Below are 23,421 nucleotides of genomic sequence, written 5' to 3' on the forward strand. Positions count from 1 at the left end.
AGCAGATCCTTGAGTCTCTGACTGAAGACTTCTTAACCTTGATTCCTTTTAGTTAAATAACCTCTGTGCATGTGAAGATTGCCTGAGCACAATGCCCATCAAATGGAGGAATTCTGAACATTCTTAGAAATCTCCCAGAAACATGAATCTTATAGTAAGTCTTATGCTGGGGGCTGGCTTCTCCATGCTCTTGAGTGTCTTCTATCTGCAACCTGTTCTATAATCTCGGATATAATTGGTAGGTCAAAATTGGTTGCTGGGAGAATATTTACAGTCTAGCATTTGCAAATGCCATAGATGAGGATTTTCTCTCTGATGGTATTTATTAGCATGACATTTCGTTTATCTCTTAACAAAATGTTGACAGAGGTTTCTGTCCTGCCCGGTCCACAGCCATTCAGTTCCAAAGAAACACACGGAGGTCTACAGTAATTAAAAACTGGTTGGCCTATTAGCTCAGGCTTCATTTTAACTCTTATAACTTACATTAACCCATAATTCTTGTCTGTGTTAGCCATGTGGCTTGGTACCTTTATCAGTGAGGAGTCCTTATCTTGCTTCCTCTGAGTCTGCATAATGCAGACTGACCTGTCCTCTGCTCAGAATTCTCCTGTTCTCTTCACCCCACCATTGAAACAATATAAGTGACAAATCTTTACAGGGTACAAGACCATTGTCCCACAGTGCAAAATGACCCATTTTCTTATGGGCAGTAACAGGTCTCTCTATTCCCGCAGATCTGCTTTTGGAAGAAAGGGTGTCTTACTCTCTGGAATAACTTAAAAATCATGAACCCTCTATTCCAAGGTGACCTTTGGATGCCTGAAAGCAGCTGGGTTGCCTCTCAAGCCTACCCTTTGCGAGCTCACATTAGTCCTTCAGTCCTTTCTCATCTCCTTTCCAGGCTGAGTCTTTGAACATGGATACAGTTGCAGAGTTTCCAAAGAAAAACAAAATTCTCCCAGTAACCATGTATGGTCTTTTTAACAAAAAGTTATGCATTTCCTTCTTACCTTCTCAGCACCGTTTGATGCCTGTAATGAGTGATGCTATCGAGTAGGGTGTGGTTTTGGGTGTGGCTGTTCACTGTCGCTCATGGTTTTGGTTTTTTTTTCCTCAAGCACAACTTGCTGCTAGAACTCTTGATGGACCCGAATTTGTCAGAGTGACATCAAAACACTAGTTCTGGTTTCCGAAACAGATAATTTCCCCACTGCTGTTTTGTTTTCTATCAGAGGCTTTTAGTGTACGCCTTATCATTCAGCGATTTGTCTCTTGAGCACCGCAACTGTGCGGGGAATGACAGCTGCTTTAAGTCCAAGATCCCGTCAGACAGGTAACAGGCGAATTTGTTAAGACTCCTGCAGGTGACTGGCACTGAAATGGGCGTGAGCAGCAGTGGTGGGGAGGGCAGAGCTGTCTTAGTTTCCAGAAATGCACCTTCCCACTCCGTGGCAGTCACGGGTTGCAAATGGGTCTGGAACTGACTTCTGCTTATTATCCATCCCTTTGTCTCTCCAAAGTAGGGAGGATGTGACTTTCCATTCACTGGATTTATGTAGGGGTCAGGGTCTTGAGAGTCAGACAGAGTCCTTTGATTTGGAAGCCATGAAGGATAAGACATGGCTTCATCGCTAACAATGGGAGAGTAATGTTAAGGATCATTCATCTTGAACAACAGTCCATTGACCTCTGAAGTAGCACTAGACTGTTCCCATGGGCAGAAAGCCCTCCGAGGGTTCTTCTCAGTGTTGCTTGTCACTCATTCATTAGGTTTGAGGTCTTTAGGAGCAGTTATAATGGCATTGCCATCACTTGACAAGGGAAGGGTGGGTTGAAAGAGAGGTGCATGAGTGTTCAGGGTTGCCTGTCAGATGGTGAATTGGAAAAGAAGCAGTTGTCATGGTGATGGCAGGTTGCATCCCACCACCATGGAAACCAAACCTAAAAAACCGATGTTAAGGCTGGAAGTCACATGATGTATTTTGTTTTGTGTTGTTTTTTTGTTTTTTTAAAGAAAAGGGGTTGGATTTTTATCAATTTGATTTTTTTTTTTAAGAGAAGATTGGAAGGTAAGGAAAACCATGCCGAGGAAAGCAATGAGATCATGAAACAGGACAGTGGAGAACACCAAGGGGCTTCCTTCTCACGTTTCTGTTTGCTTACATTCAGTTTTCCTGCCAGGGTGGGAAGGAAGGGGACTATTCTGTGGAGTTTCGTGCTTTCTGTCAGAGCTGTGCACTGGTAATTCATGTAGAGAAGCACAGAGTGTTAACTCTCCTGTCCTGTGAGGGGCCATGTGGAGCAACCTGAATTGATCTGCTCAGGACAGAGACATAACCTGAAAGCAAGGCTTGAGGAAGAATGTGGAAATGGAGTCAAGCACATGGCTTATTCTAGAACTGACTTCCCTTATTATCCATCCCTTTGTCTCTCCAAAGTAGGAAGGATGTGACCTTCCTTTCAGTGATCCATGTGCTGGTGCACCTTGCCATCTCTTACTATGTGGTGATATCTATAGTTTGGGGTTGGTGGGTGTTAGTGCCTTTCTTGGTGAATCCATTCTAAAAGTTTCTCTGTTAGTCACAAGATCTGGAAACAACCCAGGATAAATTATACTTAGGTTGTGGGCCTGCAACATTCCAACCTCCCCACAATCACTGAAGTTCTAATTCGTCAATTAGTCATGCAAAAGGCTAAGTGTAAGGTACAGTTTCGGTCCGTTTTTTCACCCTCCCTTTGGGCTGTTCCATCTAGCCATGCTCGGCAGAGGAATGAATGCTTAGAAGCCCAAATGGAGCCTCTAGTCTTAAACTTTCACACCAGAGTTGACCTCTTACCCCAGGCAGGGGCAACTAGCTGCAAGACCTTGGAAAGCCTTATTGAGATCTCCCACCTCCCCAGTCTTTCACTTGCACCATGACTGGGAAAAAAAGTTGTGAGATCCCCCCCCCCCACCGTACAGGCAGCTGACCCCCAGGCCTGCTTCAACAGGTGTGAATTCCTCTTTCAGACTGAAGGGCTGAAAGCTTGCCTTTATGGCATGTGCAGACAGGCTAGACTGTAGAGAGTCCTACAGGGACTTTTGTCTGGGCAAGGGTGAGGATGATCGGAACAGGTGAAAACACACTCTGTTTACGCGATGGCCACAGTGACGGCTGTGTCTGTGGTTGGTTTAGGCACAGATCCTGCCTCTTCACTATTACTCATTCCTGCAGGACAGATGGGTCTTCCTCTGTGGCCTCAAGCAAAGTGGATGTGATCTCACTTGAATGATCTCACTGTGTCTCCAACAGGGTCTGTAGGAGTTGGAGCCGGACTTCTGTGGTCGTTCAACCCCTCCTGTTCTTAGCTCTAGCCCTGGGTGTGATTAATGTCCCTTCTAATCACTGGGAGAGATTGCATCAGAGCCATCAGCTTCATAAATCCTCCTCCAGGGACTGCTATTTGGAAGAGCTCTCCATATTCCCAGGAGGTCCTAGGCCAAATGTCTTTACTTTCTTCCCGGAGGCCCATTACCATAATTCTCTTTTAAATTTTTTACTGGGGTAGATGTCTTTGGTGTCAGATCATAGCTGCAGCCAGTCAGCTCCCTTCTGGAGGTTGTGACCACAAACAGATGCTTCCTCCAAAGCCTTGAGCCACAGAGGACACTTAAGAATAGATTTAGTAGGATTGTAAAAGTGACTGGATTTGTTTAGGGTCTTTGTGTTCCCGTGCCATTTCAGGTGCTGGTCCTTTTCGTCTTTCTAGTTTCTTCTACGGAAGTGGAAGGTGGTGGCTTTCCCGCCTGTGAGTGCTGTGTTGGGTTAGCGTTTGAAGTGAGAGCTCTGATTCTTGTTCTTCACTGCCAACTTTCATTTCCCGCATTGCTCTCTAGGTCCAAGACAAGATTCTGAATTTCTTTTTCGGTCACATAAATATCTTGAAGAGCTGTCGTTTACAATTTATTATGTGTTTACAGTGTCTCTTTGGCATGGAGCGTCTGACAGAATCACAGAATGGACAGGCTCTTTACCAGCTCCTGCCCTTGAGTTGATGATTACATATTATTACATTGATTTCCAGCTGAGGAGGAGTGGACATATGCAAGGAAAGACATGGAAGCCATTGCCTGAGACTTTTACATTTCTTCCCATCACACATCTCCAGACAAGGAGGCTGAAGGGAAAATAGGATTCAGATCTTCTTGCAGGCAATTGTCCTGGGTCTGGGGCTAGCGGTAGGGATGGCTAATGGAGGTCAAAACCCATCTCCTGGGAGGCACTGAGCATTTGTAGAGCACCTCCAGAGCTCTGGCGAGTGACAGAGTGGCCACAGTCTTGTCCCCCCAGACTATTTTCTCCATTAGGCCTGGAGTTCGAAGAGAACATAGTGTTATGTCAACCTCTCTGTCCCTGGTGTCCCTCAGATCATATTCATCCGCCTTATACATGGTGACAGAGGGCCAGGAGGGGACAGCTGAGAGCGGAGGGGTCTCAGAACACCTGGCCATCATAGAAGGGCATATGTCCCTAAGATCCCTTACATTTGCCGCCTGCATCCTAGGTCTTTCCCAAACCCGTGTCTGCAGGTGTGACGCTGAGATGTTGGCTTGGATCGGGGTAGCGCTGCTTGCAGGGCAGTGCAAGGCGCAAGCTCACACCGGGGCCCTAGGGCTCTGTGGGCCAACAGAGCCAGCACCACAGCAGCCCTGCGTCCACCCTCTCGCTTGCCCCAGCTTTCTCTGCTCAAGCAGGAGCTAAACAAATGGCAGGTGTGCAGGCCGAGCCACGCTGCTCAAATTAGCTGTGTTGCTAAGGAAACCAGTCAACTGGTTGAAGGAAGGAGCATTGGGTAAAAGGGATAAATCAATAAGCGAACCTATTTTTATCATTTCCCTAATGATTGTCTTGAAGCTGCTAGACAGGGAAGGGGAAGAGAGAGCCATGGCGACACCAGTCCTCATTAGCGGCTTGGAGGGAGTGAGGAGCGAAGGGGTGTTTGGGAAGGGCGCCAGGAAAGTTTATGAAGTAAGGGCCCTAGCGAGCAGACAGTGCAGTGGAGGGGCGGCTTCTTTGCAGGCTGGAAGCTCTTTTCTGGTCATTTCCTTCTTTGGCTTGGTCTCGCCTTTGTTCTCCCGCATTTGATCTTCCAAGGCTCTTGCCTAGCCTTCCCCGATCCTCATCTTTATACTCAGGTTGATGTGGACTTCGGTACGGGTTGAATTTTTCTCGCCCGGAATACATATAGCTATTATTGATTTTATGATTATAAGTTAATACATGCTCATTATAACAGTCAGACAATGAATAAAGGAGTGAAGAAAAAATGAAAATAACCCTATTACTCAGAGAAAACTCATTATCCTCCTAGCAAAGCAGGACCCTCCCTCCCCCCCACCTTCTCTCTCCTTTTGTAACATTAAAGAGAATGTCTGTGTGTGCTGGCTCCCTTTCTTTTTCTTTTTTCATAGATAATGTATGCCCACAGCACACAGTACAAAAGTTCAGATGGGAATACTGTGGAGAGAGAGAATATGGAACTTTTTTTTATATATATATATAATGATATTGCAGGCTCTGGTGTCCCTATGCTATCCATGTATTGATTAATCACTTATTAATTAAATAGCAATCATTACATATCCACTATTTCCAAACACAGTGTAGGCCACCAGGGACAAGCCTGTGTGGGACAGGCAAAGCCTCTGCCCTCCGTCTCCCAAGCCTTTCTGCTTTATTGGCTCCATTTGTTCTGGGTCTTAGAATACAGCTAGACTCCATGGTGGATATTCTCCAAATTATGCTTCATGCCAAGCTCAGAGCATGATGGGAGTCATTGAATTCCTAGGCAGCATGAGAATTCTGTGCGGCCACACTTGCATGCCATCACTGACTGTGACTGCCATGAAGGGGGCTGCTCTTTGCTGCCCTGGTGACTTGTAGCTGCCTTTGATCGCTCCAAGTCATGCCTTTGGCCTTGCCTGGGACACACATGAGTTGAAACTGTGGGCTGTTAACTGCAGTCCAGCGTCTTCTCTGGGAGATGGACCAGAACCTTTGCTATTGGGCTTGATGTCTGCTGGCAAGAGGAAAGGAGTCACCTTGCAGAGCTGGGGGTGCACAAGGTCCTGTACTGAGCAGAGGGAGGGAAAGCCTGCTTGCATTTCCTCCTTCACTGAACATTGATTAAGCTCCTACTCTGTACCAGAATCTCTGCTAAGCCCAGCCTACAGAGAGTTAAATGAAGCACCTGCTTTCAAGATACAGTTTCTTGGAGGAGATAAATAGAAGATACAAAAAAAAAAAAAGAGCAATGCAAAGAAAAACGAGACATAAGGGAAAATGTCACCAGGGGGAGTTTTAGCATACACTCAGAAAAGAGAAAAAAGACCACCCAAAGTGATGGTGGACATCAATGGATGTCATTGTCTCTGCTTCTGCTCTTTATATTTTCTTCAAGAAGGGAAGTAGACAAGAAGCTAGAGAAAAGAAATGGAACCCAGTGGCTGGGACGCAGCCCCCACCCTGTATGTCATCCTGCTTGCTTCCCCTCAATTTTCTGGTGTGTCGCCTTTCTCTCACTTAACCCCCAGAAACCTCCAGAAGCTTCACACTTTTGCCTACCTTCACCCATACCACAGTCTCATGTCATATTCTTTATCCTTCCAGCTGAGTTCCTAGTGAGCTTTAGGTCTGGAAGATCTAGAGAGGCATCCTTCCCCAGGTTGTATGTATTTGAACAGTTCCCAACAGCATCAGCCAAACTAGCTGCACACAGCTGCTCTGAATGGGTCTTTTGACATCTGACAGTAGGCGGACGATTTGGCTGGGGGAGGCAGCGGGTTTATGATTGCTTTTGAGGTTTCTTCATTTCCCCCAGCACCTATGAATTCCCAGATTCCCACCTGTACTGGCTGGTTTTATGTTAACATGTCACAGCTAAAGTCACCTCAGTGGAGGGAGCCTCAAAACAAAGCCTCCACAAGATCAGGCTGTAGACAAGCCTGTAGGGCGTTTTCTTCATTAGCGATTCATGGCGAAGGGTCAGCCCATTGTGGGTGGTGCCATCCTCGGCCTGGTAGGTCTGGGTCTATAAGAAAGCAGGCCAAGCAAGCCATGGTGAGCAAGCCAGTAAGCAGCTCTCCTCCATGGTCTCTGCATCAGCTCCTGCCTCCAGGATCCTGCCCTGTCTGAGTTCCTGTCCCGACTCCCTTCAGTGGTGGACTATGCCACGGAAGGTAAGCCGAATAAACCCCTTCCTCCCCTACTTGCTTTTGTTCCTGGTGTTTCATATCAGCAATAGAAACCCCAACTAAGATAACACCTTTTGATTCTAGTATTTGGGGCCGTGGATAGCACCAGGCTTTAAGACTACATGACTTAACCAGTCATGTAGTTAATGGACTTAACCAGACCATTTTACTTATCAGCTTCTGAGGTTAAGAGTCATTCTTCCAGAATGTTGTGACATGTCCGTACCTTTTCCAGGCCGGTCTTGTGTCCCTAACAAGCATCAAATATCTGATCTGGACAGTGAAACTTAAAGGCCCTAGCAAGGAAGTGCAGATGGAGTCTGCCTGACCGAGAAGAGGCAGGTGTGGAAGTGAGAGTGATTAGTGGGGCCAGCGTTCTGGGATCAGTGGGGAGAATGTCCTGAGAAACGTGTATCTGCTGAGCTGTCTTAGCGGCGTGGCTTGATAGCTCTGTCACTTCAGCTGCTGCTTTTCTTTCCCAGCCTTTCAGTGGAAGAATGCACAACCCCCTCCCCTCCCCACGACCATCCCAGACCCAGTAGATCCACAAGAGGCAGAGATTTATACAGCTTGAGTGAGAAAGTGATCTTTCCCAGGGAGCTCTTGGGTCCATGGAGATCTGAGTAGGTCTCGGAGCTTGCACAGGGCACTTTGAACCATGGGCAATAGCCAGGTGAGCCCAGAGGTTTTGTGAACAACTTTATTAATAGCATTTGTGTGTGTGTGTGTGTGTATGTGTGTGTTTACATGGGAGAGACAATGAATATATCACTCAACTCAGAGATACCAGCCCCTCCTCGACATGCGGTGGTCAGTGAGACCTGTTTTTCATCAGGGTTCCTAACAATGTTCCGGTGAGCGCCATTCCCAAGAGATGCTCTAAACAAAGGATTGCTTTGGTGAAGCAAGTTTGGAGTGTTCTGTGTCCCGCTCCCCACCTCACTGTGTGCAGTCACACACTGTGTACAGTAGCATTAAAGGCTCCAAGCCGTCCTGCTGGGAAGGAACCTACTTAACTTTACTTAACCCAGGCTTCCCTCATTTATTTGATTGCAAGTTTCTGTACCACGAGTATTTTGTGACCTACATTGTAGAAACAGCACCCCAGATGCCCTCAGCTTCTGTAGCCATTCATCAATGCTGTGTTGGCACGCTGTCGGTTTCCTTTCTGGACCGATTTCCTAGGCAAGGTCAGAAATTCCTCAACCACCACTTTTGCCTCACTGTCGTCTGATGTGTCTGGGAATTCCAGGCACCAACACCAGGCCCAGGATAGCTTGGCCTGTTCTAGAGTCTTGTGGGATCCTGTGTTAGTCCTTTGTCACTCTATATGCAAGGTTCTAGGGTAGGGTCAGCTATATGACAGAAGTGTACTCTTTCTGATCCTTGTGCTCCGGTGGCCTGGCCAGGGCTCATGTTGGGTGAACACTTGTCCTAAGACCATAGTGTGCATGGCCAGTGTGCCTGCAGCATGTTTGGCTCTCAGAGGTTGCCCTTAAATTCCAGACTTTGAAGCAGAAGGGATACCTTAATAGTATTGATGGAGCCATGCAGTGGCTCCCCTCCAGCTGTGAGGGCTTCAGGAAGTGCCGTCGAATCTGGGGCAGGAGTTCATCTGACGAGGTCCATCCATTTTCCAGATCAGGTGGCGGCGCATGAGGAAGCAGAGGATCTCGGGGTTGGGGGTGCTGTGTGAGAACTGGGGGTGTGTGGGAAGGAAGACTGCCAGCTGTGGGAGAATGCCTGTGACTCAGGGGTACATGGAAACGGAGGAGAGATGGTACTACCGAGTGTGGTGGACTAGAAGGTTCACCTTCTCTCCTGCCTCCTGTGTCAGCCCCACGACCAGAGCAACTGGTGGGCACACATGGCCTTTACCTGCAGGATGCTCTGGTCTCTGCTCCTCCCCAGAGGTTACTGGGTGCTCTTTTGATGGATGGAAAGAGAGGCCCGGGAGTGGGGGCTTCTTTATGATCTGGCTGCCTTCTGTATAGGAAAGAGGTGTTTCGGTCCTGTGTCCTGCTCTGTGCGGTGACAGGAGAATGGTCTCCATCCTCTCCTCTTTGTCAGATAACTGTCCTTCTCTCCAGCTCAAGCTGTGGAATTTGCCAGAGAATAGGTTGAACCGCAAGGCTAGTGACACATCTGGCTTGCGTTTGTCATAGCGGTAATTACAGAATGAAATCCCAACGTGCAGGATGACTGGGCCCCGGGAGGGAGCTCGTGTTTTCCCTTTTCTAGCCATGGCCCCGCCTCCCCTGAGCTTGCAAAGTAAAACAGCAGGACTCAGGGTGCCTGCTTTGAATCATATTTTTCAAAGAGGTGCAGAGAACACCTCACCTGTCTACAGAAAAACAGCAGGGGAAAGCTTGTATGTTTACTCAGTGGATTCGCAGTTTGGTTCATGCTATGCCCTTCTGATCCCTATAAATGCAGAAGCTTGGGAGACAATATGGCGAGACCAAGCGCTTGTCCTGACCCCAGGATGTGCTTTCTGTGTCAGATATTAAAACAGAAGGGGGCTCACATGGAATGGGGAATGGTTTCCTCTCCAGGGTTTCTTTCCCTTGGTTGATCTGAGGTTCTGGAGAGAGGGGTGATTCTAGATGTGATTCTGAGAGGGTGACAGGCAGTCACAGCCGGGTCTTTTTTGAGACCAAAGGTGGTTCTTCTGCCCAGGCACCTGAAGCATGGGAAGAGCAGGATTCTGTTACAGGGTTCCTCTTGCTTCTTCCTTCTTTCCCATTGATTTGAAACCCTGGTTAGTTACTGGATTTATATTTTATTTCATTCATCATTTAGGAGATTGGACACATGAACAACTCTATTATTTACCACCTGCTTTCTTTCCTTGGAATGCTTTGTTTTCACAGACCAACCCTAAATGATAATGCCTCTTATAGTAAGGGCCATGAGGTGTGCTGCCTGCCTGCTTGCTTGCGAGTATAAATCATTCAGACTGCAAAGACCAATGGGAAGGAAGAAGTTTGTGTGTTTATGTATGTGGCCATCTTGAAGGCTATATCTTCTCTTACATGAACTCGATCCTTAACTCCTCTTTTCCACGCCATTTGAGTACATGATCCTGGCCACCATCATTGCCAACTGCATCGTCTTGGCCCTGGAGCAGCATCTTCCTGAGGATGACAAGACCCCGATGTCGCGAAGGCTGGTATGTGCTGGCTTCCTTCTCTCTTTCTCCTCCTGGTCCCCTGGCTCCACCTCCCTTTCCACACCTCCCTTTCCACACATCCATTCTCACACAGCTCTGTGAAGACTGTTCTTTACCGAGGGACAGTTAACAATCCACCCCACTGGGACTCACTAGGAAGAGGGCATTGCAAATACTTGTGTGTGCTCACATGGTAGTCAGCAAGAAGAAGGGGCAGGCAGGAGGGCCATTGCTCCAGGCCTCTTTCCTAAGGGACTGTTGAAGTGAGAAGGAAGAGGGGGAGGGTCACAGAGAAGGGAGGGAGATGCTGAAGGTTGAATGTGTTGCTGGTGGTGAGCTTGCTAAATGCCGGCATCCTCCTTCTCCTAAAGGACTGAGTCACATATCTAACGTATTCCTCCAGAAGAGAGCACACAAATTATTTGAAGTCCAAACACATGGGCAAGTGGCTAGCCTAATGACCCAGGCATGAGAACTCTGAAGTTCCCAGCTAGTATACAGACCTAAAAATGGAGAAATAAAGAAATAAACTCCTAGGCAACACTATGCCAGTGGGAACCTTCAGGAGAAAGATGTCTAGTCCCTAGGTGGAACACATCTGTTCATTTTTACAGGCATTTTCCAATTCTTTTTGTTGTGTGTATATTCCATGCACTTCAGGTCATCTGGACCTTCAGTAACCTATGCTGTACCTGTACATAGGGCTGGCCATCATGGGTGCACAGGGGATAGCCAAGATGTGCCTTTACCTGTATCTGATAAGGAACAATCCTTTTATCATTTCTCTGTTCATCATCTTCACAGGAAAAAACAGAACCATATTTCATTGGGATTTTCTGCTTTGAAGCGGGGATCAAAATCGTGGCTCTAGGTTTCATCTTCCATAAGGGTTCATACCTCCGCAATGGCTGGAATGTCATGGACTTCATTGTGGTCCTCAGTGGGTGAGTCTCCTTCCTTCTTGCTCTTCTGTGTATGTGCGTGTGCGTGTGTGTGTGTGTGCGTGCATGCGTGTGTGTGTGTGTGTGTGTGTGTGTGTGTGTGTGTTGGGACGCTCATGGTGACATGAAGTAGCCAGTAGAAGGAATAGAGTGGGCAGAGATCATAATATAAAACATAAGCTAAAGAAAATGATCAAGAATAAGAATCTCCATGTAGCTATACCATAAAGAACCCATTTTGGGAGGCTTTGGATACATATGGCATTAGGTAGGGATGTGGGACTCTCAGGAATACTGCTGGTTTTCCGTTGTGGTCTTGCTAGATTTCTCAATACCCAGTTTTCCAAAAAGGAGCCTTTTCACTGAAGCAAGTGGCTTGTTCTGGTCTGGAGAAGGGCTCATCCCAAGATAGCAATCAAAGGATACAGAGAAAACATCCAGTTTCTTTGGGCGATTGGAGAAGACTCCAATTATGTTTTCTGAACTAAAATAAAATTCACACACTGAGAACAGACTAAAATGATTTGTAGATTTATTAATGGCATAAAATTGAATTATATCAAAATGCTTGATAAGTAATTCCTTAGAATTAAATATAGTCATATATTGGGACTGACCCAGTGTCATAGGCATATATAGGATGGTGACCCATTTAGGTGACTATCTGCCATATCACTCATTTGGGTATGAACATAGTATGAGGATGATGGGTGGATCCAACACTGTAGGCAGCAAATGTGATGGACTTTATAGCATTGGGAATGTTGATAACACTGTACAGGTCTGTGGCTTGTGAGTCTTTGAGTCTATTAGTGCTTACAAGGGGAAGGGACAAACCAGTGTAGGTATGATATCAAGTGTTTGGCCCAGAAATTTCTGACTTAGCTGCCTGGTTTGCTTAGCAGAGCTTCACAGGTCATTGGAGAGAGGGAATATGTAGTCACCATTATGATGAATGAGTGTGAGGAAAAAGGAAATTTGTTGGGAGTTGTTGGGTAAGGGTGAAGTTTGAGAAGGTGAGCTTGGGAGCCATGTATCTCCCCACTGTCTTGTGATATAGACCCAATGTTCACATTTTTAGTTTTTAGGCCAATTGTGATTGAGCAAAAGAGAAGTAGGTGAAGATCTAACAGTATAGAGTATAGTTTATAGTTTATAAGCTGCCAATCTCAGTATAGGTATGGATGAATAGGACTGATTGATCATGCTTAAAAAGTATCTTCTGCTTTACAGAAGGGTTTTCTGTAGGTCATTTTTCAAAAAAAATATTCTAATGGTACATTTTAAATGACTTAGAATACATAGTACCACAGGAGTATATTGTCACCGAAAATGTACACATATGAACAGTGTTTTAAATGTCTCTAAAATAGATAATATAAACTATATTAGAATAATTCTAAGTGGGAACTTAAATCATGTTATAATTCCATTTGGGATAAAAGTATTGTTGGTGCTGCTGTTGCTGATGGTGATGGTTGTTGTTGTTGTTGTGGTGGTGGTGGTGGTGGTGTGTGTGTGTGAGTGTGTGAGTGTGTGTGTGTGTATGTGTGTGTAATTTGTCTTGTTCAATGTTCTATGCACTGCAAACATTTGAAATTTCTGGTCTAAGCCACTCGTTTTCATTTTAAACTGTCACATACTGATTTTTAAAAATACAGAAATATCAAAAGAGAAAAAGAAAACCTGTTCACTGATTAAGAGCAATTTCTGATTTTTATGGCATCTTCTCCCAGCCATTGAAAGCTAAGAAATCTTTCTTTCAAATGTCTGTAATTTTGTTGCCTTTCTCAATATATGATGAGCATATCACGCATCCTTCCATACTTCCCTGAAATTTGGTGGTTACTGAACAGCACTTTGTTAAGTGAATGTACACAGTTTGCTTCTTGTTTCTGCTGGTTATTTGACACTTAGATTGCTTTCTGGGTTTTGCTATAATAATTATTAAAGATGCTCTAACATACATCTTTTGGATGTCACACTTTACTAGACATTTTGACAGGTTGAAGTGCAGTCAGTTCTTTGTGTCTTTGGCTTCTGCGCAGATCCAGTGAAGCGTGGATAGGAAATATTTAGGGAAAATGCATCTGTACTGAGCACAAAAGGACTTTTATCCTTATCATCATTCCCTAGGCAGTATAGAATAACTAATATTTACATAGCATTTATGCTGCAGGGTCTTGTAGAGATGATTTAAAGCACCCAGGAAGGAAGATGTGCGTGCATATATTATAGGCTAAAACATGACATCTTACATAATATATGTGAGCGTGTGTAAATTTTGATATTCACAGAGTCTCAGAACCAGTCTTCTCCAGGTACTACAAGACAACTGTACTTTACAGGGGAATCTGGTGGTACTGGTAATAGATGTGGGGTCTGTGATGGGTGTGCGGAGGGGAAGGACCCTCGCCATTTGACTAGCCAGGGGAAGATTCATAGGGACTTTAATGGGGCTGGCTGTCACATGGTTGAAGGAGCAGATTTATGGGAATCAGCAGGGCATTCTTGTTGTTACAGCCAAGAAGCCCTCAATTTCTCACCTGCTTGTCCAGGGATTGCTAGAGCTTCACAAGTCAACTGTCCTGTCTAAGCTGTCTGCTCAGCTCTCTCTGACGCCTCAGACTCTCACGGGCTCTCTGGGTGACCTTGAGAAGCCGTTACTTTCTAGCTGACCCAACAAGACTTTGCTCCTGATCCCATCCCACCTTCGACCCCACATGTGGGAGTTTTTTTTTCAGTTTACACACGACTTCCAGGCAGCGGGTTCACTGGGCACTTGACTGCGGAGGGATAGGGTTCTGACCCACTGCAGTGGAACCTGTCTTACATCTGCATGTTTGCCTACCGCCTTGCTTTGCTGCTAAGAGGCATATGGTCTCTGAAGCCAGCTCATGTTTTAGAATCCTGCCACGGCAGAGCTCGGTGGAGCTTTCTTCTCTCTTTCTTACTGATGTGTTAAACTACCAGGCACTTTACAATTATGGGGTCTTAATGTCAGTTACAGGTGTTGTAGTACTAACTAGTTGCAGTACTAACTAGTTGAAGCGGGTAGAACAGAGTTCAGAGATGAATTAGCAGTACCCAGGGACGGTAAGACATTGTTCACTGTCACCTGTTTCCTGGTGGCAGATCCTGGAGTTTAGATCATGCCTTCTGCTGCAGGACTAATGCCCTTAAAGCCCATTCCGTGCATCCCCTCTCTTGGCCACATAACCTTCCCTTTTTTCCTCCCATCTTTACACCTGCATCCAGAGTTATCCCTGCTGACAGCTATTCCTTCCCACCTTGTCTTCGGGTGTCACCTCACATTCTACTCTTGTGCACAGGGGGAGTGACAGTGTTGGAGCATGACACAGTGCTTCAGGGCTGACACCGTGCAGCATCTCGGCTCTCAGTTTTGGTGGTGGGTGGGGGGGCGGGAGGGTGGGTGTGGTGGCATCAGACAGCTGGTTCGGCATGAGACCCGTCATCATCAGCCTGTATCTAGGAGACAAGTATTTAGGGGCTCTGGAGTCCCCATATTCTGTCTGCCACCCCTACCCTTTAGTATTCTTAGTTGAAGCTGTGCATGGCTTAGTATGTACTTATGTTGATTAGTTCATGTAATACCTATAAACCCATAAAAGGGGTTGTCTGAGTCCATTTTCTACTACTACAGAATATCAGACACTGGGTGTTTTTTTCTAAGCAATCGAGAGTTATATCTTGTGTTTCTTGTGTCTGGAAAGTTCGGGAGCTGGCACTGGTGTCTGGTGAAGCCCTTCTAGTCATGTCTGCACAGAGCCAAGGACATCATATGCTGAAGAAGAGAGAGAAACTAACCCCACCCACCCTTTTATCAGACATCTGTTCCTGCCATAACTAGCCCGTTCTGGTTATGATGGCCTTAGTATATGTTAAGGAAGTATCCATAAGACCTAATCACTTCAGAAAGGTACCACTCGACATGTTACAATGCTGCCTAAATTTCAACAGGGGCACTTTACATGGGGGCCTTTTAAACAACAGTAGGGATCTTGTCCTCATTTTTCTGATGACTCCAAGGCTCATAGGGGTCATGTGTCTAAACCTATCTAGGACTTGAGCCAACATCTTCTGCCTCTAAGTCCTGTCTTCAGCATTCTTCTTTCTCATACCATCCATCAACTTGGCTACCCCACTGCTCTGTAGTCATGAATCTGTGATTCATATTCCTTTGGTCCCCAGGAAACAGTGGTTGGAGTGCGGCAGGGCAGCACATTGTCATACATGTACATACATACGCTGTACATACATACTCACAGCTGAGGCTACAAGCGTGGCATGAAGGGGATAAGCCTCCTGTTTCCTTCTATGTGCTTGGAAGACAGTGCCCTGTTCTGTGGCATAGACAGCATGCCAGCTCTTAGTGGAATGTTGTTTGGTGCAGAAGGTCCAGCTGACTTCTTCCCTATCTTGTCTAGTAACTTGTTTAGTAACACATTAATTCATCTATCTGTTTATTCAGCAAGGCGGAATACGCCCTAATCAGTGTATTCTCATCTCTGCTGAAATGAACATCTATCTACTAGAGTTTCAGTTCTCTCTTAGGTTGGTAACAATGCAGGAGGACCTATGTTTAAACTCTCGTCGAGCCACCTGGAATATCCTGTACAACTTAAAATCACTAGTATGTACTCATCTTAATAGGAAGTTATTGAACCTAAATATATATAGAATGATTGGGTATGATTAAAAACTCAGTCACCCCTCAACCATTGGGGAGAGCGAGTAAATGGGGAGACATCTGTGCTTATGACCTTTGTTCATCTTCTATGTCCAGCATCTAGAACACAGTTACTGCTCACTAGTGCTGATGTATTAGTTGTTCCACTCCCCAAGTCTCTTGTCCTTGATAGGATACAAGAAGAGCTGGGAAAGTCTGGACCCGGGGAGGCAAGAGACCATCTCCATCTCCCTTTGGTCTCACTCATCTGTGTCTACAACCCCATCTGCCTAGCTTACACTTTTAGGGAAATGGAAGTTGAGAGTATGTACCCCAAACTAGTAAGAAATATTGGGCTCTCGGTGATATCCCTCTGGGAAGGGCTTCTTGAGTGTTATGAGTAGGATCAGTGTTTCTAGAGCTAACTGGAGGCAGGCAGCAGGGAGAAAGGAGCTCTCAGTATTACATCAGTTGTCTTATGACAATACTTGGCATTTAGCAAACCAGGAGCCAAAGCCTACGTTTCATAGATACCCCTAATTTGTAAAAGTAGTACCACAGGTAAGAATTGTTAGGTTTAGTTATTCCCCAGGCCCAGCTCAGGGATGAATATGCTAAGGCACCGAAAATTTTAATAATGGCTTTGTATCTAAGTGAATGCTACATACAGTACTCTCCCTTTATCCACATTTTACCTTCCTACAGCTTTAGTCATCTGTGGTCAACCACAGCCTAGAAATATTAAGTGGATGATGCATAAGTATTGAATGGCCTCCCCTGCTGAGTAGCATGGTACGATCTCTGGCTATTCCTCACAGTCCTGCCTGGCACATGAACCAACTCTTTGTCCAGGGTGCCCATGCTATGTATACATACCTGCCCAGAAGACAATAGCCCCTCTGTTATTAGATCCTGTTTCAAGGTGTTGCAGAATGTGTGTTCGTTCCAGTGCTCCTTACTTAATAATGGCCATAATTGTGGATGTAGTAACATTGGCAATTTTTCTAGTGTGTTGTTGGAGCTTGTGTTACAATTATTAGTTAATTTTGTTGATCTCTTAAAACTGTCCAAACTATAAAGTAAATGTTATCGTAGGCAAGTAGGTGTGCAAGCGCAGGGGGAGGTGTGTGTGCAAGCGCAGGGGGAGGTGTGTGTGCAAGCGCAGGGGGAGGTGTGTGTGCAAGCGCAGGGGGAGGTGTGTGTGCAAGCGCAGGGGGAGGTGTGTGTGCAAGCGCAGGGGGAGGTGTGTGTGCAAGCGCAGGGGGAGGTGTGTGTGCAAGCGCAGGGGGAGGTGTGTGTGTGTGTGCAGTTCTGAGCTAGTTGTCCTTCTTCACGCCTCCTGGCAGTTCTGGGCCAGATCTCTCGCAGCTAAGGGAGACAGTTCACAATGATAAACATGGAGTTTGAATCCAGAGTGTCTGCCTTCAGTGTCAGGGCTCCTTCTCTGAGCTACACTACCCCTTGAGTTCAAAGATGCTAGTAGCTGTCCAGTGCAGCTGAAGAAGCTCCCTGCTCTCTCTCCATTTCCTCTGTACATGTTCCGGTTCCAGCCCAGTGGTGAGCTATGCTGTTCCTCTTACACTTGGGCGATCTTTATTTTCAATTGTGCTACCGTACTGATGCTGTTTGAGTTCAAAACCACTCTCAATGGTTAAATTGTCTATTGTCCCATTACAAATGTCAGTTAGCTCAGCACACACTCTGGTATCACGGTGATAACCTGTGAAGTGGGCAATGAACCTCTTAGAGTGGACATGTAATGTAAACACTGTAGTATGCATGAATGTGTCTAAACCTTGTGCCTCTGCTAAGGTATTTGCAACCAGGCTCACTCCTGTGCACAGTGCGAGGTGTGGGTGGGATAGGTCAAGTATTCCTCATCAGGACAGTGAGCCTACATGTCATAAGCATTCAGAAGAAGGGCGTCATACTTGACTCTTGAATCCCAGGGAAAGTTTCCTTAAGGAAATAAGACTTAAATGTCCTGAGGTGCACAAAGGTGTCACAGGAGACCGTGCATTTGTTTCCGGCCACCCAGACCCAAATAAGCACACAGAAACTATATTAATTACAGCACTGTTTGGCCAATAGCTTAGGTGTATTCCTAGCTAGCTCTTACGCTTACATTGACCCATTTCTATTAATCTGTGTATCACCATGAGACTGTGGCCTACCGGTAAGATTCCAGCTTCTTTCTCCTTTGGCGGCTACATGGTGTCCCTTTGACTCTGCCCTCTTTCTCCCTGCATTTACTTTAGTTTTCCTGCTTAGCTCGATTCTGCCTTGCCATAGGTCAAAATAGCTTCTTTATTAACCAATGGTCCAATGGTAATAAAACATACTCACAGCATACAGAAGGGAATCCCAAATCACAAAGGGATGGGGCATGTCAGGCTGGCAAGGAAGAAGGGTTTTGCTGAGAAAAAATTCTGAGTGCAAATGTTTAGGTGTGGGGACGTATGAGGAGACAGACAGAAAGGCATCGCTGGGAACTTTCTGAGTGGAGTGGTGAAGAGATACTTGTGGAGAGGTCAACAAGTCTAGTCTGTGCAGGAAAGTGTATACTTGAACCTGAGAGCAACAAGGGAGCCCTGCCGACTTGAAGCTGGGGGTGGAGTCCTCCTTAGAATCCTGTTCTGGACATTGCACAATTCTTTTAAAAACTTCTTTTACCCTGGGATCACCTCTGTGGAAAGAGAAGGGAGCCATCTCTGTATCTTCAGCTCCGACTTCGGCTTTTTCCACCTCGAGGAGAGAGCGAAGACAAAGGAAAACGTGGGCAGGGGAATGCTGCAAGAGAGCGGGACCAGGCAGCCTGCAGCCGCAGCAGCTCCCAGCCAGTGGCACACACGGAGTGGTTTAGCCCAAAGCCTGTTTGTAGGAGGATGATATCTGGAGCTAAATATACATCGATAGGTATTTTTAGAGGGTTTCTGTAAGAAGGCTGCCCTAACATATGAGTTTCCCTAGCAGCTAAAGATCGAGGAAAGCACAGTTTTCCTCTGGGAACCCTGTCTCTCTGGTGCTGAGAATGTGGGGGAGGTGTGGCTTATGCAGCCCCAGGGGCCCCCAGCCCGATTCAAATCCCTGCAGTAATAGTGTGATAGCCCTGGGTATTTATATAGCAAATCATGTCAGGGAGCCTCGTGGGATTTTTTACAGACTTGTCTTGTACTCATCCTTTTAGCTGTGGGTGGGCCAAAGCCAGAGGTGTGGGACAAAGGGAGTCTGGGTAGAGGGAGGAGGCAGGGGGCTTGTAAATTTGAAAATGGGAAACCGACCTGAATGAGGGGATGCGAGGGGCTTTGAGTTTCCCAGCATCAGCGAAGCAGGGGCCTAGGATTTAGGTGTCCTTGAGATTGCCGGTGGGGAGGCCTGGAAGTCCTCAGCCTCCACTGCTTTTGAGATTCTTTCTCTGGAGCGAGCAGAGCTGGGAGCTGCTTCTCTGGCAGCCCTCCACCTCCTCCCTGGCATTTTGTTCATTTCGAGCTCCTCGCTGGGGGAGCTCCACAGTTACTGCTCCACGCAGCATCTTCTTTGATCAGAACACTATTTCTGTGCCAGTTGTATGATGGGAGAGATACAGTTCGGATGCGGAATTTTACTTTTTTTTCCCTTCTTTATTTTTAGAATGAAGAGGTCGATTCAGGGAAAGAAGTAGGCAAAGGGCAGTGTATGGCGCTTGAAGAGCGGATTCTTTACATTCAGGGAGGCTCCAAACGAGAACGGCAGTTAGGAAACGGCAGTTAGTTAGTTATTCATTGGTGCAGTGGGCAGATTTTTCTAATGCATGTCTTTTTTTTGTGTGTGTGTGTTGAGATCTATCACTGGTTCACTGGACAGATATTAATTGAGCACTGACTAAATTCCAGGTGTAAGGACTTGGCGTTAGGAAATCTCTCCCCCTCAAAGGCTTCTTGCTGTCCCCATTGGCAGAAATTGAGTCGGCAGATAATGGAGCAGGGCTAGAATTAGCTGTGGTGGCCTCCAAGGAAAGGAAAAAGGCAGAGGGGAGCGAAGAAAACTGAGTGATACTGAGGCAGCTTGGTCTGGGGCTTTTCTTCCTGGATTTATAGTCACTCAAGGTGACTTCGGAAAAGAAACAGTGGCAAAGTTCGTCTTCTGCGGACCACTCTAACCCCTGTGCTGTTCGATTCACATGCACGGATGTGTGAAGAAGGCTGGAGTGAGGGGCCCTGAAAACGCAAAGCAGAGGTTCTAATGTACGACGTTCTCTGGACTCTGAAGACAGACGAGAAATTAAAGAGGGTGCTGTGTTTCCCTTGTGTGGATAAAATACATCTCCTCCTTTGGGTAGACATTGTAGCTTGTGTCTGTGCTGTAAATATAGTCCACAGTTAAGTATAAACTCACCAGTGTGAAACGTGAAGACAGACACAAGGCACTGTTTAATGTCAATGAAGCCAGGAAGTAGCAGATGTGCCCGAGCATAGAGTGGTGTTCCGAAGGAAGGACGAGGTGGGAGAGCACAGATTTAAGAAGACAAAAGTGGGTGGACTGGTGGGATGGGGGAGTCAATAAGAGCAACTTAGGTCTAAGTGGTTCAGTCGTAGTTCTGCGTTTATAGCTGGGAGAACGGTGAATTCATCCAGTGTTTTCACAGAAGAGAAAACTGATATGCATGTGGCTAAGTGCTTTGTCCAGGTCTCGCTAAGTACGATATATGAGCCAGGGCTTGGAGAGCGGTTTGTTTAATGAAGATAGAGAGCCCAGAGCATTGTAAGAAAAAAAAAATACTATCACCGAGAATATTCAGAATGCCGTGTTTCTGTGGACTTCATTCAGCATGGCCACCCCTCTCTCACTCATGCTTACGTCAAAGGACAGTCTCACCGAAACTATTGGAATTCTGAAACCCTGGCTGTTTGTGAAATCTCTTTTACTATCATTCTGTGCCAAGACAAAATTGAACAATAGGATAGCTCCTGTTTCTTTTTAGTAGTATATCTAATTTTATCAACACTGGGAAAGTCCTCCATAGTTATTATTAGTAAGAACAACAAAGAAATTCCAAGAGTAAAAGTTGAAAAGGAGGCTTTCATTTTTAATTGTATCACCAGTGAGAATGTCCCCTCCTCTAGAGCCCCATTTCTTCAGTCTTTCTGTTCAGTGTCTTCTTTCCCTTGCCCCACTCTCTTAAAACCCTTTGAGGCCAGAGGGCCACCCACAGGAAGGAGACGTCAAGCCTGCCAGGAAGTCAACCCTTGCACAGAGGGGAGCTAACTTCCTATTTCCTCTCCCTTGTCTTTCAACTCCTTCCTTCTCAGCTGCCACTCTCCTGTCAGCTGCCTGAGCCTTGGTGACAGGACAGCTAGGGAAGGGGCTCAAGGCCATGGCTCTTTTCCCTGGCCTCCAGCTCTGGGGCAGTGACTTCGAGGCAGAGTGACAGGTGTGACGGCTTCACACTTCAGTTCTCATCAGCCATGTTTTTGCGGTGATTTACATGACCGTGGGAGGCATGTCCTGTACCATGACCCTCCAGAGCCCAGCCGGACCTTTTGTAGCCATTCCTCACCTCATGACTGTTTGACTGGACCTGGGGAGCTGCGGCTAAACCTGCAATGGCTTGGGGTGACTTTGTTGTTGAGAAAGAGGAAGGATGCATCTCTGTGACCTCACCCACTGAGGCTTAAACCAACAGCCACATAAGACCTTAGAAATATGAAGGGAAAGGTGACCTTTGAAGAGTTAGGAGAGAAGGAAAAGGAAGAGGCAGCCAATATTATTGAGCACATCCCATGTTCAGACATAAAGCTGACTGCTGGAGATTCAGGAATAGACAGAGATAGTTTCTATTTGTGTTTGCTGTCTAACAGAGAAGAGAGACGCACATTTAAACTGAAATGTCATAGTGTGCTGGGTAAGTAGGGAGACGGGTCAGGGCTCTGGGATCCTGGATCCACTCAGAAGGGGAGGCGGGAGGACCAAGAAAATGGCAATGATATTGAGGCTGCTGCAGGGGAAGAGGAAGGAGGGGAAGTAGTAGGAGACCTTCAGGAAGAGGGGAGGGCAGGTGGGCAGGTCTGGACATAGGAGACACCAGGCATCACTGGGAAAGAATAAGATTGCTTGGGAACTCATGGTGACAGTGACCTAAAGGAAGAAAGGAATATTTTTGTGGGAGTCCACTGAGGGGTTCCAGACAGGATAGTGAACACATCTTCAGGGAGGGGCACTGTTTGCTGGGAAGGAAATAATGTCACTGAATGACTCCATGTCTTTTCAGAATTAGGAACCTGGAACTAAGTCCCCAAAGAATCTTTTTCTTCTGCCTTGTCTCCTCTTTCAGCCTTCAACTATAATTTTGCTTAACTTACTGAAGTTGTACCAAAAACAGTCCTCTAGACCGTATAATCTATCCTACTCCATTCTAAAGACTTGTTAACCTGCCCAGAGAGAAGACACAGTTCCTGCCCCCTAAGACCATGCTTTGAGCATCTCCTACTGATTCAAATAATGGGTGAGAATTGATGAATGTGTGGGTTTTTATTTTCAGTGTTCAACAGAGAAATTATTTTAAAAACGCTTTGCTGAGAACATTGCTATATGATTATTATGATTTTTATTTTCCAAATAGAACAATAGTCAAAAGATCAAGCCAACCCACATGCTTGTTTATGGGATGTTTCTCTTCTCTCTGCTCCTCAGGCTCATGACACATCATGATGCTGAATCTGGATCCTAATTGAACTCTGGTTAATAACCACGATAAATATAACATGTTGTGATCTAGGGGCTCTTTGTGGGGAGCTCAGAGTGCCCTGTAATTTACCACCTCTCACTCTCCATTCGAGAACTAGAAATGGAGCCCACCCATTCCCTTTCTAAGTATGATGGTATTATAGAGCAGGCCTCCCAGATGTGTCTTTCATATCTGACTATGGTGATAGACATGGGGACTATTAAATTCTAGCCTGGTCCTTTCTGCTGACCACTTGTATTCCATGTCCTCTTTTTCCAAAAGTATATCCAATCAGCTCTTTTGCAGAGCTCCATCTATTGAAATATTTGTCCAATAAATAATATTGGACATCTGGTCCTTCCTCTTCAGTGAACAGAGTTTGGGTGAGGTTCTTCGTTTTTTAGGGACTCTGATCAGATCAATGTTTAACCAGGCAGTTCTACATATGAAGGAGGAGGAGCTTTTTGGGTTTCAGCTTCCCCAAACAATTACTGGACTGAATGACACTGAAGCCAAACAGGAACACATTTCCAGGAGGATGCAAATTTTAGAACCATAGTCGTATAAACTTAAAGCAGGATTGGATCTCAGGGCTCACCAGTCATCCTAGTAGTATTCAACCTGGGAGCCACTGGACTCTGGAAACTCCTGGAATTATGTAATGGATGAGCAAATCTG

The 23,421-nt window shown here is 46.0% G+C and overlaps 1 protein-coding gene across 5 annotated transcripts in view; it reads left to right on the top strand.

Annotated features, from left to right (window-relative positions):
* The window catches only part of Cacna1e (calcium voltage-gated channel subunit alpha1 E), a 471,717-nt gene that overhangs the window by 171,733 nt on the left and 276,563 nt on the right, over positions 1-23,421 (top strand). For 2 of the 5 annotated variants that reach the window (XM_085688094.2, XM_048421032.3), the window contains exons 1-2: positions 10,244-10,409; positions 11,214-11,353. In XM_085688094.2, the coding sequence (XP_085544220.2) occupies positions 10,317-10,409; positions 11,214-11,353 (233 nt within the window). In that variant the 5' untranslated portion in view covers positions 10,244-10,316. Of the gene's footprint in view, positions 1-10,241; positions 10,410-11,213; positions 11,354-23,421 lie in introns of those variants that run through there. The other 3 variants (XM_087906403.1, XM_085688095.2, XM_085688101.2) reach the window with 3 other exon arrangements.

Source organism: Myodes glareolus, chromosome 5 (genome assembly GCF_982192425.1).
Source record: "Myodes glareolus chromosome 5, mMyoGla1.1, whole genome shotgun sequence".
Lineage (NCBI taxonomy): Eukaryota > Metazoa > Chordata > Mammalia > Rodentia > Cricetidae > Myodes > Myodes glareolus.